This window comes from Brassica napus, chromosome C4 (genome assembly GCF_020379485.1).
Source record: "Brassica napus cultivar Da-Ae chromosome C4, Da-Ae, whole genome shotgun sequence".
In the NCBI taxonomy this organism is placed as follows: domain Eukaryota; kingdom Viridiplantae; phylum Streptophyta; class Magnoliopsida; order Brassicales; family Brassicaceae; genus Brassica; species Brassica napus.
This window is the reverse complement of record NC_063447.1, coordinates 61,966,171-61,979,524: the sequence shown is the minus strand read 5'-3', so window position 1 is coordinate 61,979,524 and position 13,354 is coordinate 61,966,171. Positions and strand designations below refer to the sequence as shown.

Here is a 13,354-nt window from a genome sequence, read left to right as displayed (position 1 = left end):
TTGGAAACTCCCGTATAATTATATAGTAGTTCCATAATTTTGTTTTTTCTTCAATTATATTGTATTTGTATTTCTAAAATACATTTATTACATGATTATTTTTTTTTTGCTAAATTGTAAATTACATGATTATAAATTAAGGGATCTTCAAATCCACTATATATCAGTTATACATATACTTACCAAGACTCTGGTGTCTGAATGTCCTAGTGATTGTATGAGATTCACAATACTGCTGCCCAGCCATGTGTGTAATACTAAAAATAAAAAGTCACATCATCTGGTTAGTTTTTATGTACCGGATAGATCCATAGGATTATGATTAATCCGGAGTTCTTAGAGTGGGGTTCTTAGCGGAAGTTAAGAAACTGTTTCTTAACTTTTTAAGAACCGGTTCTTAGTTTTTTTAGTTAAAAGTTAAGAAACAATTTCTTAACTTCCGCTAAGAACCTCATCCTAAAAATCTCGGAATAATCATGCTTCAATAGCCCGTCTTTAGTGGACATTCCTCCATCTAAACACCAAAAAGAACGATTAGATATAAGAGTATATGAATCTCCTGAAGGAAAACACGGAGAAAAAGACTGACAACAACATATCTATATGAATCTCTGTGTGTCAAAATCAATGTACACAACTGCAAATTCTTATTTTACATGTCCATAGCAATACATGTAAAAATTTAAATCCATTTGTTATTTTGTACCAAGATTACAATAAATTGGGGGTTTAAAGGGGATAAGACTTTTGTTACTCTTGACATTGGAAATTAGAAAAAAAAAAGTGCTCAATAACTTTAACAAAAAAAAAAAATCAAATGATCTAAGAGCATCATTATCGGTACATATGGTGAGGAGTTCCAAAAGAAAAAAATAAATTAATATTTTAATTATTACAACTCTTGAAACATTAATAAAGTGACATTTGTTGCTTTAATGATGCAACCGATTCTAAGAGCATGTTTATTGCAGGTCTCTTAGATTGAGTCTCTTAACGTAATATAAGATATATTCTCTTATTTTTTAAGTAAAAAAGTTAAGAAACGTTTCTTATATCTTTTATTTAAGAGACTGTCTCTTATTTTTTTTAGTTAAAAACTAAGAACCCGTATTTTATATTACGTTAAGAGACCCAATGTAAGAGATCTGCAATAAACATGCTCTAAACTCTTCTACTTTAAGAACTTTTGCTCTTTTTCTTTAATTTCTTTATAATTTTATCTTTATATTTTTAGGTTAAAAACTTCTTCGGAAACCAACGTCGGAGTTGCTCTGAGTAAATAACTTTGGGTTGGAAAAAAAGAATTTGATTTGACCATCAGTTTTTATTCCTAGACTAAAGACTGAAAGAGAAATAAAGCCCAAGTAAAAACCAAAAGAGAATAAAGCCCAAGCCCAATATCAGCATCATTCGACTAGGATAGTAAATTCGTAATTTCAGCGGGTCCAGATACTCCAACTTCGTATCCGGAGCCTTCCCTCTCGGTTAGAGTCTCCGAGTCTCACTAAGTTAATCTGAGAACAACAGAGAAGAAGAAGAAGAAGGTGATCGGATCTGAAACCGACGAAGATCGGAGATGACGGAATCGAGCCTGGATCTGCAGGAATCCGGCTGGGAGGAGCTCCGGAGAGAAGCTCGCAAAATCGAAGGCGATCTCGACGTCAAGCTCTCCTCTTACGCCAAGCTCGGCGCCAGATTCAATCAAGGCGGTACGTTACCTTCTTCACTGATTCACAATGCTTGTGTTTGTCATATCTCGTGTGGGCTGTGTGATGTAGAACGGATCGTATAGTGTAATCCCTAACGTTATGATTCTAGTTTGCTTCATTGGTAGGTTATGGTGTTGATGGTGGATCACCTGGAGGATCATGGAAGTCGATGGAGATTGAGATTCAGTCTTCGCTTGAGAAGCTGTTGGATATTAATGATTCCATGAGTAGATGTGCTGCCTCTGCTGCACCTACAACCTCTGTTACTCAGAAGCTTGCTAGGCACAGAGACATTCTTCATGAATACACTCAGGTTTTGGAAGCTTTCTAATCTCAATGCGACTTGGAGTATATTGCAAAGTTGATGTGTAGAACATAGGGCCACACAGGGGAAGCATGATACTGTAACACATTGTTTTAGTATAATGCATCTGTGATTAAGTATACTAGATGCTTCATTAGTCTCATTTTTTTGTTGAAAGGCATACCCCTTTTGATTTTTGCACTAGTGTGGGTTTTGTTTAGTGATATTTATGCAGTGATATGAAGTTATGTGTGTAAATTTGATCATATTCCAATCTCAATGCCACTTGGAGTATATTGCAAAGTTGATGTGTAGAACATAGTGCCACATAGGGAAACATTATTACTGTTAACACTTTGTTTTCGTGTCATGCATCCGTGGTTAAGTGCTATTTGCAGTCCCGTTTGTTGGTAAAAATGAATATCCTTTTGCACTAGTGTGGGTTTCGTTTAGTGATGCTTATGCATCTGTAGTAATCTGAAGTTATGCGTGTTATAGGAGCTATCTTCTCGCCTGTAATGTACTTTCCAATGTAAATTTTATAGGAGTTTTGAAGGATAAAAGGAAACAACAAACTTTGGAGTTTATTGATCATTCTAATCTTTTTTTTACATCCCATTAATACCTTTGGAGTATATTGCGAAGTTGTTGCGTGAAACATAGTGCCACATAGGGAAACATGATACTGTAACCCATTGTTTTCATATCATGCATCCGTGATTTAAGTGGTGAAAGGCATAACCTTTTGCAATTGTGTGGGTTTCGTTTAGTGATACTTATGCGTCTGCAGTGATATGAATCATATGACCTTTCTTCTCGCCTGTAATGTATTTTGTATAGGAGTTTCGGAGGATAAAAGGAAACATAAGCTCGATGAGGGAACATGCTGAGCTCTTGAGTTCTGTCAGGGATGACATAAGTGAATATAAGGTATAAGAATCATGTAGCCTCCTAGTTTAGAGAATGAATCTTCTTAAGATAGGAAATAACACGTTCTTCCATGGTCACCTTTTGATTGGGACGCCTCTTCAGGCTTCTGGTAGTATGTCACCAGGTGTGCAAGTGTTAAGGGAGAGAGCTTCAATCCATGGAAGTATATCCCATGTAAGTTACTTTTTGTAATCTTAAATGTTATACTCTGTTAACAGCTCTTTCGTTTGTGGAAAATATACTAATCGTTTCAGAATCAATTTGGCTGCAGATTGATGAAGTCATTGGCCAAGCTCAAGCGACAAGAGCAGTTCTTGGCTCTCAACGGTCTCTGTTTTCTGATGTTCAAGGGAAAGTGAAAATTCTCGGAGACAAGTTCCCAGTGATTCGTGGCTTACTTGGTATCTCTATTCAACCTCTCTATATGATATTCTCAACTAATATAGTTAAATTATCCTTAAGCAACTTTTGTCTTCTCCATTTATAGGCTCAATTAGAAGAAGACGTTCTCGGGACACACTTATCCTCTCCGCTGTCATCGCTGCTTGTACCTTGTTTATAATCATCTACTGGCTCTCGAAATAAACAGTATGTTCATACGCCTCAAGCCCATTAAGACGATCCTCTATCCGAATTTTCCAAGTTTAATTTTTGTATTTTGCCATTTTGTTGAGTTGTGTTTGTAGTAATGTTACACTCTTAATCATAAAAATCTTAAAATTCCAAACACACATTTTTCACAACATCAATGATCAACATCCTTATGACATCAGTCAGGTAAGGTACTTGTTTTTTTTTGGCCCTACTACAGACAATGTGGTCCAATAAACACTATGCTCTGTTCTTTTGTTAGATATTTTTGTTAGTACGTATCCTCTCGACCACAACACACTAGTACGAAAAAAAGTAACCCAACTCATAAATTGATACTTCGTATTACATTTACGTCCGCTCAGGTTATAAAATCTAAAGGGCTCTCTCTTTATTAATGGGTGGGGACACACTTCTCTGATCATGATCCAGTCCTTGTATTTATTTTGCTCCCCATGTCCTACATATAGTTTCAACAAGTTTTCATCAATCGGTTTATACCGGTTTAGAGATATTGTGGTTGTCAACAGCCCTCATCTCGACTTCTTGCGGATTAGGTTAGCTTTCCACCCTAAAAAGTGATCATATGTACCTTAAAAAATGTAACTATCAAAAGTAATTTTGATAAAATTGGGTTAGTGGATTGTAACATCTCTAATTCGATCCAAGTATATAATCGATATATAGTTGTAGATATAGTCTCGTAGACAATATATAGGTAGGTTAAACGAGGAAAGTAACTAGAGTTGCTCCCACACATGCTTCGTTTACTAATACTAATTGTGGTCTGAATATTGTTTATGAGTGAGATTGTAATTTAGCTTTTGGCTTTTTATTACTGGACGTAGGACTAGGAATCAGAAGCTTTTTTAAAACAAAAGCTTGTTAGATTTTACGCTTCCCAATGGGAGACCGTTTCTTACGAACTTTAAGACAATAAGACACTTAAAAGAATCAGAAGAGGTTCGGTTTCTCTTCTTGGTTAAAAGTGAAAAAAAAATCATTATAACTTTGTGAAGATAAGATGGTGTCGTGTCGATAGTATATAGTAGTACCCATCACCTATATTCGATAACTCACGGATCAGGGGATTTGAAAGAACAAATCAAATCATATAACTGTTCTTCTTACATGTTTAATTGTTGTTACATACAAGATATGTGCGATAATTGTAATTCTAACTTTTGATTTACTTGTTATAATTGTTATTTTTAGATTCATCTGCATACGCAAAACCATAGTGGTGCATTTTTCGTTTACATTTCGCATTTACGTTTCACGGTTTTGCAATTGACATATGATTTAAAAGATATGATTTTAATGGACTTAACCGAACATTTAGACATGTAAACGTATATATAGTACACAGAAGAAAAATAATAAAGAACTTAGTGGTCGTGTTAGTTAAACGATAGTAGTAAATGTTAATAAGATTCTCCAGTGGTTAACGAGGTGCATTCATAAATAATCGTTTATCCAACATTAAAAAAAAAATAGAGAGAGAGAGAGGCATAGTAGTTTGTGTATATGTTCGCCGCCTCTAGTCGACTGATCATATGTAGGCATTTTCGCTAAAATATAGGATGGATTGATGTGACTAATTAAGAATCAAGAAATGGTTTAGGTCCTTTAGGAAACTTATGCTTCAATGATTATGTAATAACTAAAGTGTTAACAACATTATTATATCTATCAATTAGTGATATACTATTAAAGAGAGAGAAGGCTTTAGATTTGCTCAGTTTGGCATGTTGTTGTGCCCTAAAGAAAGAACTGTGAGGGGAGAAAAGAGTGCACGTGGCTGAGAGAAGCCTGTGACATAAAGACAAAGAGACGGACCATAGGGTCGGAGCCGAGGAGCCTGGACGGTCCATAAACATGCTATGCCTATTAGCCTATATGACACTAGCTACCCTGTGACCCTACTACCTATTCTCTATCTAGCTCTCCACTCCGTACTCTTCTTTAATTTAAATTTCTTACTCGATGCAGTAAAAGGGCACGCACAAGATTAACCTTTTCTTTATCAAGTCCTATCACATTTCATCTAATGAAAAACAAGCTTTTTGACAGCATAATTTTATACCGATCAATGCCAGATATCGAATAGATTGAACTAGCCATTTATACATCAATCTTGATTACACGATCTGATAATTAATATATAGTAAGATGCAACATGAGGCATTCAAATGTAAACATCGTTATCTTTTACTCAATTTTAGAATTTGAATCCATTCGTAATTTTTGTTTTACCCACACTGTCGCTAGCTCTCCTTGATATCCGAGAAATAGTTACTCTATAGGTGTACTCAGTCCAATTATATAAGAACTAAATACAAAGTGGAATCTTACAAAACCATGCATATTTGTTTTTTTTTGAAACAATACTTAAATCTAGATTTTCAGAATCGTAGTTTTGTATAAAAAGAAGATAAAAATAGAACTGGAGAAACCCTATAGTCTTCATATCTGATACCTTTTTGAAGCACAGAATAAGTAAATGCTTTATTCACACATATTTATGTATGTGTATAGGAATGTGCGTATATAGGAATATTTAATTTAAATACTATACTTTGAAAAGCCATTATTATTCTCTCCTCTGCGCAACAGCCCATTTCTACTCATCAGTGGTAAGTAGTAAGCATAGGCACATTTTTGTTGTAGTTTTATAATTAGTCAACCGAGTCTCAGTTGAATTTTAATTGATGCGCGTCCTTGTATAATATATCATGAAGATTGGATACATGCATGTATCTAAAATTACTAAATAGGCAGGGCCGGCCCCGAGATTTCGGGGGCCTTAGGCGATATTTGTAAATATTTCATTGAAAAAAAAATTTAAGAAAATTTGGGGGCTTTTTTAAAAAATTTGGAGACCTATGTTTATGTAGTTTTTTTCAAAAAATTTGGGGGCCCTAGGCGAATGTTTCATCCGGCTTTGCCCAGGACCGGCCCTGTAAATAGGTATATACTCGTTTATGTTAACGAAGTGTACTATGACTATCAAGTAACACGTTTTTAGTTGGTGACGATAATTTTGATGTTACGAAAACTATAAAAACGACAATGGTATAAAAAATATCGATAAATTTCAATCCTTATATAGTCTTGGGCTTTGTACCGAATTCTTGATTAGTTAATCTATTGATCTCAAGGAAAATGAGGCGGGTTTACATTTAAACAGTTGACATCAATGTTTAGGTTCAAACATGTGGGTTTCAGTTTACACCTTTACAATTTGGATGTTTGTGAAAATAAATTCAGTGCTGTACAAAAAAAAAGTGAAAATAAATTCAGTATTATAACAAATAGGCATAAATATACTCCATCCGTTTCAATATAGATGATGTTTTAGGTGATTGTTTTTGTTTCACAATAGATGATGTTTTCACATATCTAGTTAACTCTTTATCAAAAACTGTGTAGCTAATTATGTTTTTATTATTTTTGTTTAGAATTAAATAAATTAGCTTTAAATTATATTTTAAAGATTTTTTTTGTTTAGAAAATACAATTTTTTAATATGTGTGTAAAGAACCAAAACTTCATCTATTATGAAACGGAAGGAGTATTATTTTGCAAAGGAGATGAAGTCACACAACCTACTATGTATACTACAATCGAACGATTAAATTCAATTTAATTGATTGATATCAACAAATTGTTAGTAGTCTCATAGACACGTTAATTATTTCGAAAAGAAAACCTGACAGAATTATTTCTAAAATTAAACATGCATTTGTAGTTATTATGTACTTATATCGTGTGTATATGTTCATGATGTGCTGAGAGTGAATTATTGCTTCAATGAGATTGTAAGTACTTAATCATTAGATGTAAAACTAGATTGGGGGTTTATGGCAATAGCTTTTCTAAACCAATCAGACAAGAAAATAACAAGGAAATGTTGTTGCTCAAAAAAGGAAGGAAATGTTATGCACATATTACATTCATTACATACATGAATTCCCATATTATGCACATATTATATACGTAGGCATGTCATGTGTGTACTATGATACTATCTATGCATTCCCATCGCCCAAATTGCGACAAAAATGTGGGCTAACCCTAACATTATATACGTTTCTAGGAAAGTATGATCAGACCAACTCAAATTTTCCTTCATTACATCTAATCAGGATAAAGTAATAGCTAGACCTTTTAAGTAACAATCATCTATAGTGGATGATTTTTCACATTGTTTAATTTTTTTTTGTCACAATCACATTGTTTAATTCCCAGATAAAAATCGTACTAGATGTAGTAAAATGTAAACAAGAGCTTTAATTTTCGCATGTTTTATACATGGCCAGTTGCAGTTGTGAGCTATATATGTTAAACTGAGCTATATTATGCATGATCGGATAACATTTTGCCAGTTTTTTTACTTACGCAATTTAACATGATTAGTTACATTACACAATCCAATTCCATAACGCTTGAAATTACTAAATAATATAATATTTTAATCATTGACAAATACGGAATGGTTTGTAATTTTCCGGAAACAAAAATGTATAAATAGTATCAATTTGCAACCAGATGCATAGATACTTTCTTAGACATATATGCTTGAAATGAGAATGAAATATATAAAAAAAAATCAAATTTAGGTTTGAAATTAATTACGTGTGGAGTTTTGCTTGTGGCTTTCACCAATATAGTGTTTCTATAAATACGTACATATACATGCCGCTTTAAAAACTTTCATCAGAGGCTATACAATATATTTGTTGTTTCTCTTTTTATAATTCTTGATTAACTTGTGATCTGGTTGATAACTTGATGTGTCATAGACTTATAAAATCAAGTTATATATATCTTGATAATTGTATATGTAATAGAATAAAACAGTGATATATAACAGGCCGGTTTACTTGAGAGTGCATGTTAACTACATATATAGAACTAATTTACTTTCGCTTTCACAGAAAGTCTAGACTTGGATGATTCCCGATATTCAAATGACTAAAACCAATCATATAATTGACTAAAAGCTAATGATAACACAATCAATAAAAATGGAGCATCATGTTTCTCTCTACATACATACAAAACATACTATTGTTTAGGGATTGGGCAGAAAATGAAATTATTAATTTAATAAATATAATTATTGTATAAATAAAAAGGAATTGTATAGAGAAACGAGAAAATGGCAGTGGTAATTAAGGAATGACAACAACGGGTGAATGAGGCGACGCTTAATCACTCCCATGCACACGTCCCTTTCTTCCCCCACCTCTGCCGCCCCCTCCATTGGGAAGTGCGAATTCTATTGCAAACTATTTTTATTAATTATTTTTCTCTTTATTCCCAATATTTTAGAGCATGTCTAATGCAAAACTTTTTTTCCCTAATTTATCTCTAAAATGGAATAATTCTATAATGAAAATAGTTTTACTCTAATCATATTTTATTTTAGAACGAAAAACAAAATAAAAAATAAAAGTAAAAATAAAAGTATTATTTTATTTTTGAAGTAAACATATTCTTTACTCCATTATAGAATTAAAAATAGAATACAATTAGAACATTTCTTACTCTAAATTTTATTTTGAAGTGAAATATGAAATGAGGTTGAAGATGCTCTTACATTATATAGAATATATATATGTTCACGTGCAAACCTAAAGCCCTAAGCTCGTGAATCCTCTGCTATATATGCCTGAATCCTCCCTTGTTCATACTATACACCTTACTCCTTAGATCTAAGTTGTGAATACTGGTAAAGTGGTTTGTAATTTAGCGATCATAGCTATATTGATCAAAGTCAAATTAAAATGTCAAAAAGGTGCCCACGTATTACAGACATTCGTCCTTTTGTAGAGGAACGAATCTGTAAAAATCTTTAATAGCTTTGTTTACAAAAAGAAATACATATATACATATAATTTGTTCGTGATAAACTTACCAATATTTTATTGCGATTTAATTAAGTTTTCATATATAATATTTATGTATAATTAAAGGTTTTGAAGAGTATCTATAAGTTTTAAGTTTCATAGCATAGATTGTTTGACAACAACAAAAAGTTCGTTTAACAAAAAAGTTAGGATATAATATACCTTTTCAAGAGTTTTTGTCACTACTAAACAAAGTTGTGGGTTTTCTAGTACACGGATACATAAATGCCAATTTTATACTAAGCCAAAATATAATATAATAAGATATTCTATTAATAGTCAAGCCCAAAATTTAATTGCAAGTTAAGGTTTGAAAATGATTCAGATGGTGGAATAATGTCCATCTTTAAGCGATCACATCCTTTCGAACGGTTTTGTGTCATCAATCTTGTATTTTTGTGACCACAAGTTCATAATAGATATTACAGGTACAAGGAATTAATCAGAATGACGTGATTTATATATATACGTTTCTAGTAAGCTTGAGACTCAACCAAATTTCGAATATATATATTTACGATATATATATATATATATAGAATATTTGGATTTAATAATAGTTTTTGCTCGTATACATTGAAATGGTCTAGTAATAAGTGATGTCAAGATCCACAGATCAAAGATCACACTTTGATTATAAAATGAAGTTTTTTAAAAAAATTACCAAGTTCATTAAAGGTGTAAAATGTTGACAAAGTAAAACGCGATCGATGCAATGTAAATTCAACTGCATCACACCATTGAAAAAACATTATTGAGGTGCCGATCAATAAAATTTAATTTTTCATTCCGCTTGATTTTCGAATCGGCACTAACCATTGTTTGTTTCGGACTGCTCATTAGTTTTATCGTGTTCATTAATATGAGACCTTAATATATATGTATGTAACCCATATTGAAGAGTTTCTTTATAGGGTACTCTATATATATTGATATTGTCTATCTTTATTATTTTTTGTAGTTTAGCTTATTTAACCAAAGTAAATTTAGAAGACGACCTAGAGGCTAGAGTAAGAGACTTCCTTGTTTTTACTCACATTAAATATCTCTTTTACCTTCTCCCTCCTCTTGTCCTTTCTCTCTCTATATCTTTCTTTGTGGTATATAATGCACAGCAACCCAACAATCAAGAAGATCAGATCATGGTGGGGTTTTTTATTTTCTCCTTATCAAGAATCATCTGATCAGTCAAATACCCATCAATCAATCAAATCGCAAAACACTCCAAAAAAGAGAGGATCGGCTTCCAACTTCAAAGCCTTTTTCTTCTTCTTACAAAAATGTCTATGTCGTCTATGTCTTCTCCTTCCTCAGCTGTTTTTTCACCAGAGAACCTCTCACCAGATCCTCTCTCCCCTTCGGAACAGCTCTGCTATGTCCAGTGCAACTATTGCGAAACCATTCTTGCGGTAAATAAATAACCACTATTCTTTACTTTCTCATGTTTTCTTCTTAATCTCCTCCTTTTCTTGATCAATGTATAATTAGGGGTTTGTTATTAATTCACCGTTTCTCTTGTGTTTTATAGGTCAGTGTTCCTTACACAAGCATGTTCAAGACCGTAACCGTCCGATGTGGTTGCTGTACTAATCTTATTTCTGTGAACATGAGATCGCTTGTCCTCCCAGCTTCTAACCAGCTCCAGCTCCAGCTTGGTCCTCACTCTTACTTCACTCCCCAAAATATTCTGGTAAATACTATTGTTTGAATTAATAATTATTCTTATAAATATGATGTCTAGTAGTCTATATCAAGCCTCAAAGATATTAATTATTACTGAAGGAGGAGCTGAAAGATGCACCATCAAACATGAATATGATGATGATGAATCAACATCCTAATATGAATGACATTCCATCTTTCATGGATCTTCATCAACAACATGAGATTCCTAAGGCACCACCCGTCAACCGCCGTAAGAGACAATATTTTCCGCTCATTCCTCTTTCGTTTGTAAAGTGATTTACATATTTCAAATTTTGGTAGTAATTATATGAATCACCACTAAGACATGCATAGCTTTTCTTACATACCTGTCACTGGAGCTTTTTTCAAACCATAGCAATTCTGAGTTACCCATAGAAAAGATACTTAAGAGATGGGTTTTCTGTATTTAGCATTACCATTGATTATATTAATGCCCTTTAGCATGTGATGATTGTCTATATATCTTGGATGACTTCTAGCGTTTGTAAGAGTAAAAATAAAAAGAGAGATAGATTCATGGATCCCCCGGAAATCTAGCTAGAGAGAAAGAATCTGTGTAAGATGTTAGAAGATGAGCTTGCCTTTTAGAAATGATGAAGTGATGATGGGCTAGAGAGAGAGAGAAAAAAAGACAATGAAAGTAGTCTTAATGAGTGTTTGTCTCTTTCTGTCTGAGTTTTTGTTTCTTCGCTTTGTCTTTGCCGTTGAATTTTGCTATTGCCAGCTCCAGAAAAAAGACAGCGAGTCCCATCCGCATATAATCGATTCATCAAGTGAGTTTTATTTAGTTTTTATTATTATACCATATACACCATTGATCATATATAACTTTATTATGATTCATTGTCACATCTTTCTCGTAGGGAGGAGATCCAACGCATCAAAGCTGGTAATCCTGATATAAGCCACCGAGAAGCCTTTAGTGCCGCTGCCAAGAATGTAAGAACCTTAAATTTCTTATCCCAAACATACATACAAACTCGTTATATCCTACCCATTGGTTAATTTAAATAATAACCAAAAAATGTTCAAAATCGGGTAAATCTATTCAAATACATGATAAAAGTATAACTATTTTTCAATATACAACAAAACGCTAGCTTGACCATCAATTCAACGTCTAGAATAGTACTGGATTTAAATGTACGATGTTTAAGATTTTACACACATATTAAGAAAAAATAAATACACTATTTTAATTGTTACTTTTTGGTTATATCAATAAAATTTCACCACTCATAATTTTACTTTTTAATTTATGTTTAAATTTTTAAAATAAATACATTAATTATATCTTAAAATATCATACATTTGTATACAAAATAAAAAGATAAAACATCATATATTCGTATCCGGAGGGAGTATCAGTTAAGGCATATTAGTTTTATCCATTTCCAGATTCATTAATATTAACATCAAAACTTAATTTGGATTAGACTGCAGGCGGAAACTAGGGTTTGATTTCCCAATGCCTATAAACTCTCTCATCGCATGCGTACATATATTGTGTGCATAGATGTCAGGTTTTAGAAAAACATGTAGTATGTAGTATAGCTGAGATTAGGAGTAAAGAGGTTTGTCCGGTTATAACACAAGTTGATATGTGTCGTGTACGTATGTTGTTTATGTGTAATGCAGTGGGCCCACTTCCCCCACATCCACTTCGGGCTTGCGCCGGACAATCAACCCGTGAAGAAAACCAGCATGCCCCAACAGGTAAACCCTAATCTGTCGACATATACCTTGCATCTTTAAATTAATGTTACAATTTCTTTTTTAAACGTTACGAATATCTCCACCAATCGTATTTGTTTTGTTTTAATGCATACAATTTATTTATCCGTCACAAAAATAACATAGAGAATTTGAGTTGATTTTGATCATATCTTAAAATTTGGTGTATAGGAGGGTGAAGACAACATGGGGATGAAAGAAGGGTTCTACGCTCCTGCTGCTAATGTTGGTGTGATTCCTTATTAAAGATGAATTTAATCGATAAGTATTTGAGACTTTGAAATCCAGTTTGTAGGGTTTATGTTGCCCAAAAGTAAGGTTTCTTTATCTTTCTTGAACTTATATATGTTATATATGCTTGCGTCTTCTTCTGTTGATGTAATCAAAATCTTGCTAATTAATGAGGTTTATTATGTTGTTTTTGATATGTACCTGTATGGTTAATTAATTTAGCACGAATTTTT

General features: G+C 32.9%; 2 protein-coding genes across 4 annotated transcripts; both read left to right on the top strand.

The window, feature by feature from the left end:
• The first annotated feature begins 1,451 nt into the window (after positions 1-1,451).
• LOC106371211 (Golgi SNAP receptor complex member 1-2-like) lies at positions 1,452-3,672 on the top strand. 2 transcript variants are annotated; one of them, XM_013811247.3, is made up of 6 exons: positions 1,452-1,709; positions 1,835-2,022; positions 2,854-2,943; positions 3,046-3,117; positions 3,215-3,344; positions 3,431-3,672. In XM_013811247.3, exons 1-6 carry the CDS (start codon positions 1,577-1,579, stop codon positions 3,526-3,528), a joined length of 711 nt encoding a protein of 236 aa, XP_013666701.2. In that variant the 5' UTR covers positions 1,452-1,576; the 3' UTR covers positions 3,529-3,672. The 2 variants fall into 2 exon arrangements, with proteins under 2 accessions (XP_013666701.2, XP_013666697.2); XM_013811243.3 differs by having other exon boundaries at positions 1,480-1,709; positions 1,829-2,022.
• A 6,889-nt stretch (positions 3,673-10,561) lies between these two features.
• On the top strand, positions 10,562-13,315 carry LOC106371208 (axial regulator YABBY 1-like). 2 transcript variants are annotated; one of them, XM_022701597.2, is made up of 7 exons: positions 10,562-10,858; positions 10,978-11,139; positions 11,232-11,364; positions 11,887-11,929; positions 12,020-12,095; positions 12,795-12,872; positions 13,062-13,315. In XM_022701597.2, exons 1-7 carry the CDS (start codon positions 10,730-10,732, stop codon positions 13,134-13,136), a joined length of 696 nt encoding a protein of 231 aa, XP_022557318.1. In that variant the 5' UTR covers positions 10,562-10,729; the 3' UTR covers positions 13,137-13,315. The 2 variants fall into 2 exon arrangements, with proteins under 2 accessions (XP_022557318.1, XP_013666699.1); XM_013811245.3 differs by having other exon boundaries at positions 10,567-10,858; positions 11,881-11,929.
• The last annotated feature ends 39 nt before the right edge of the window (positions 13,316-13,354 follow it).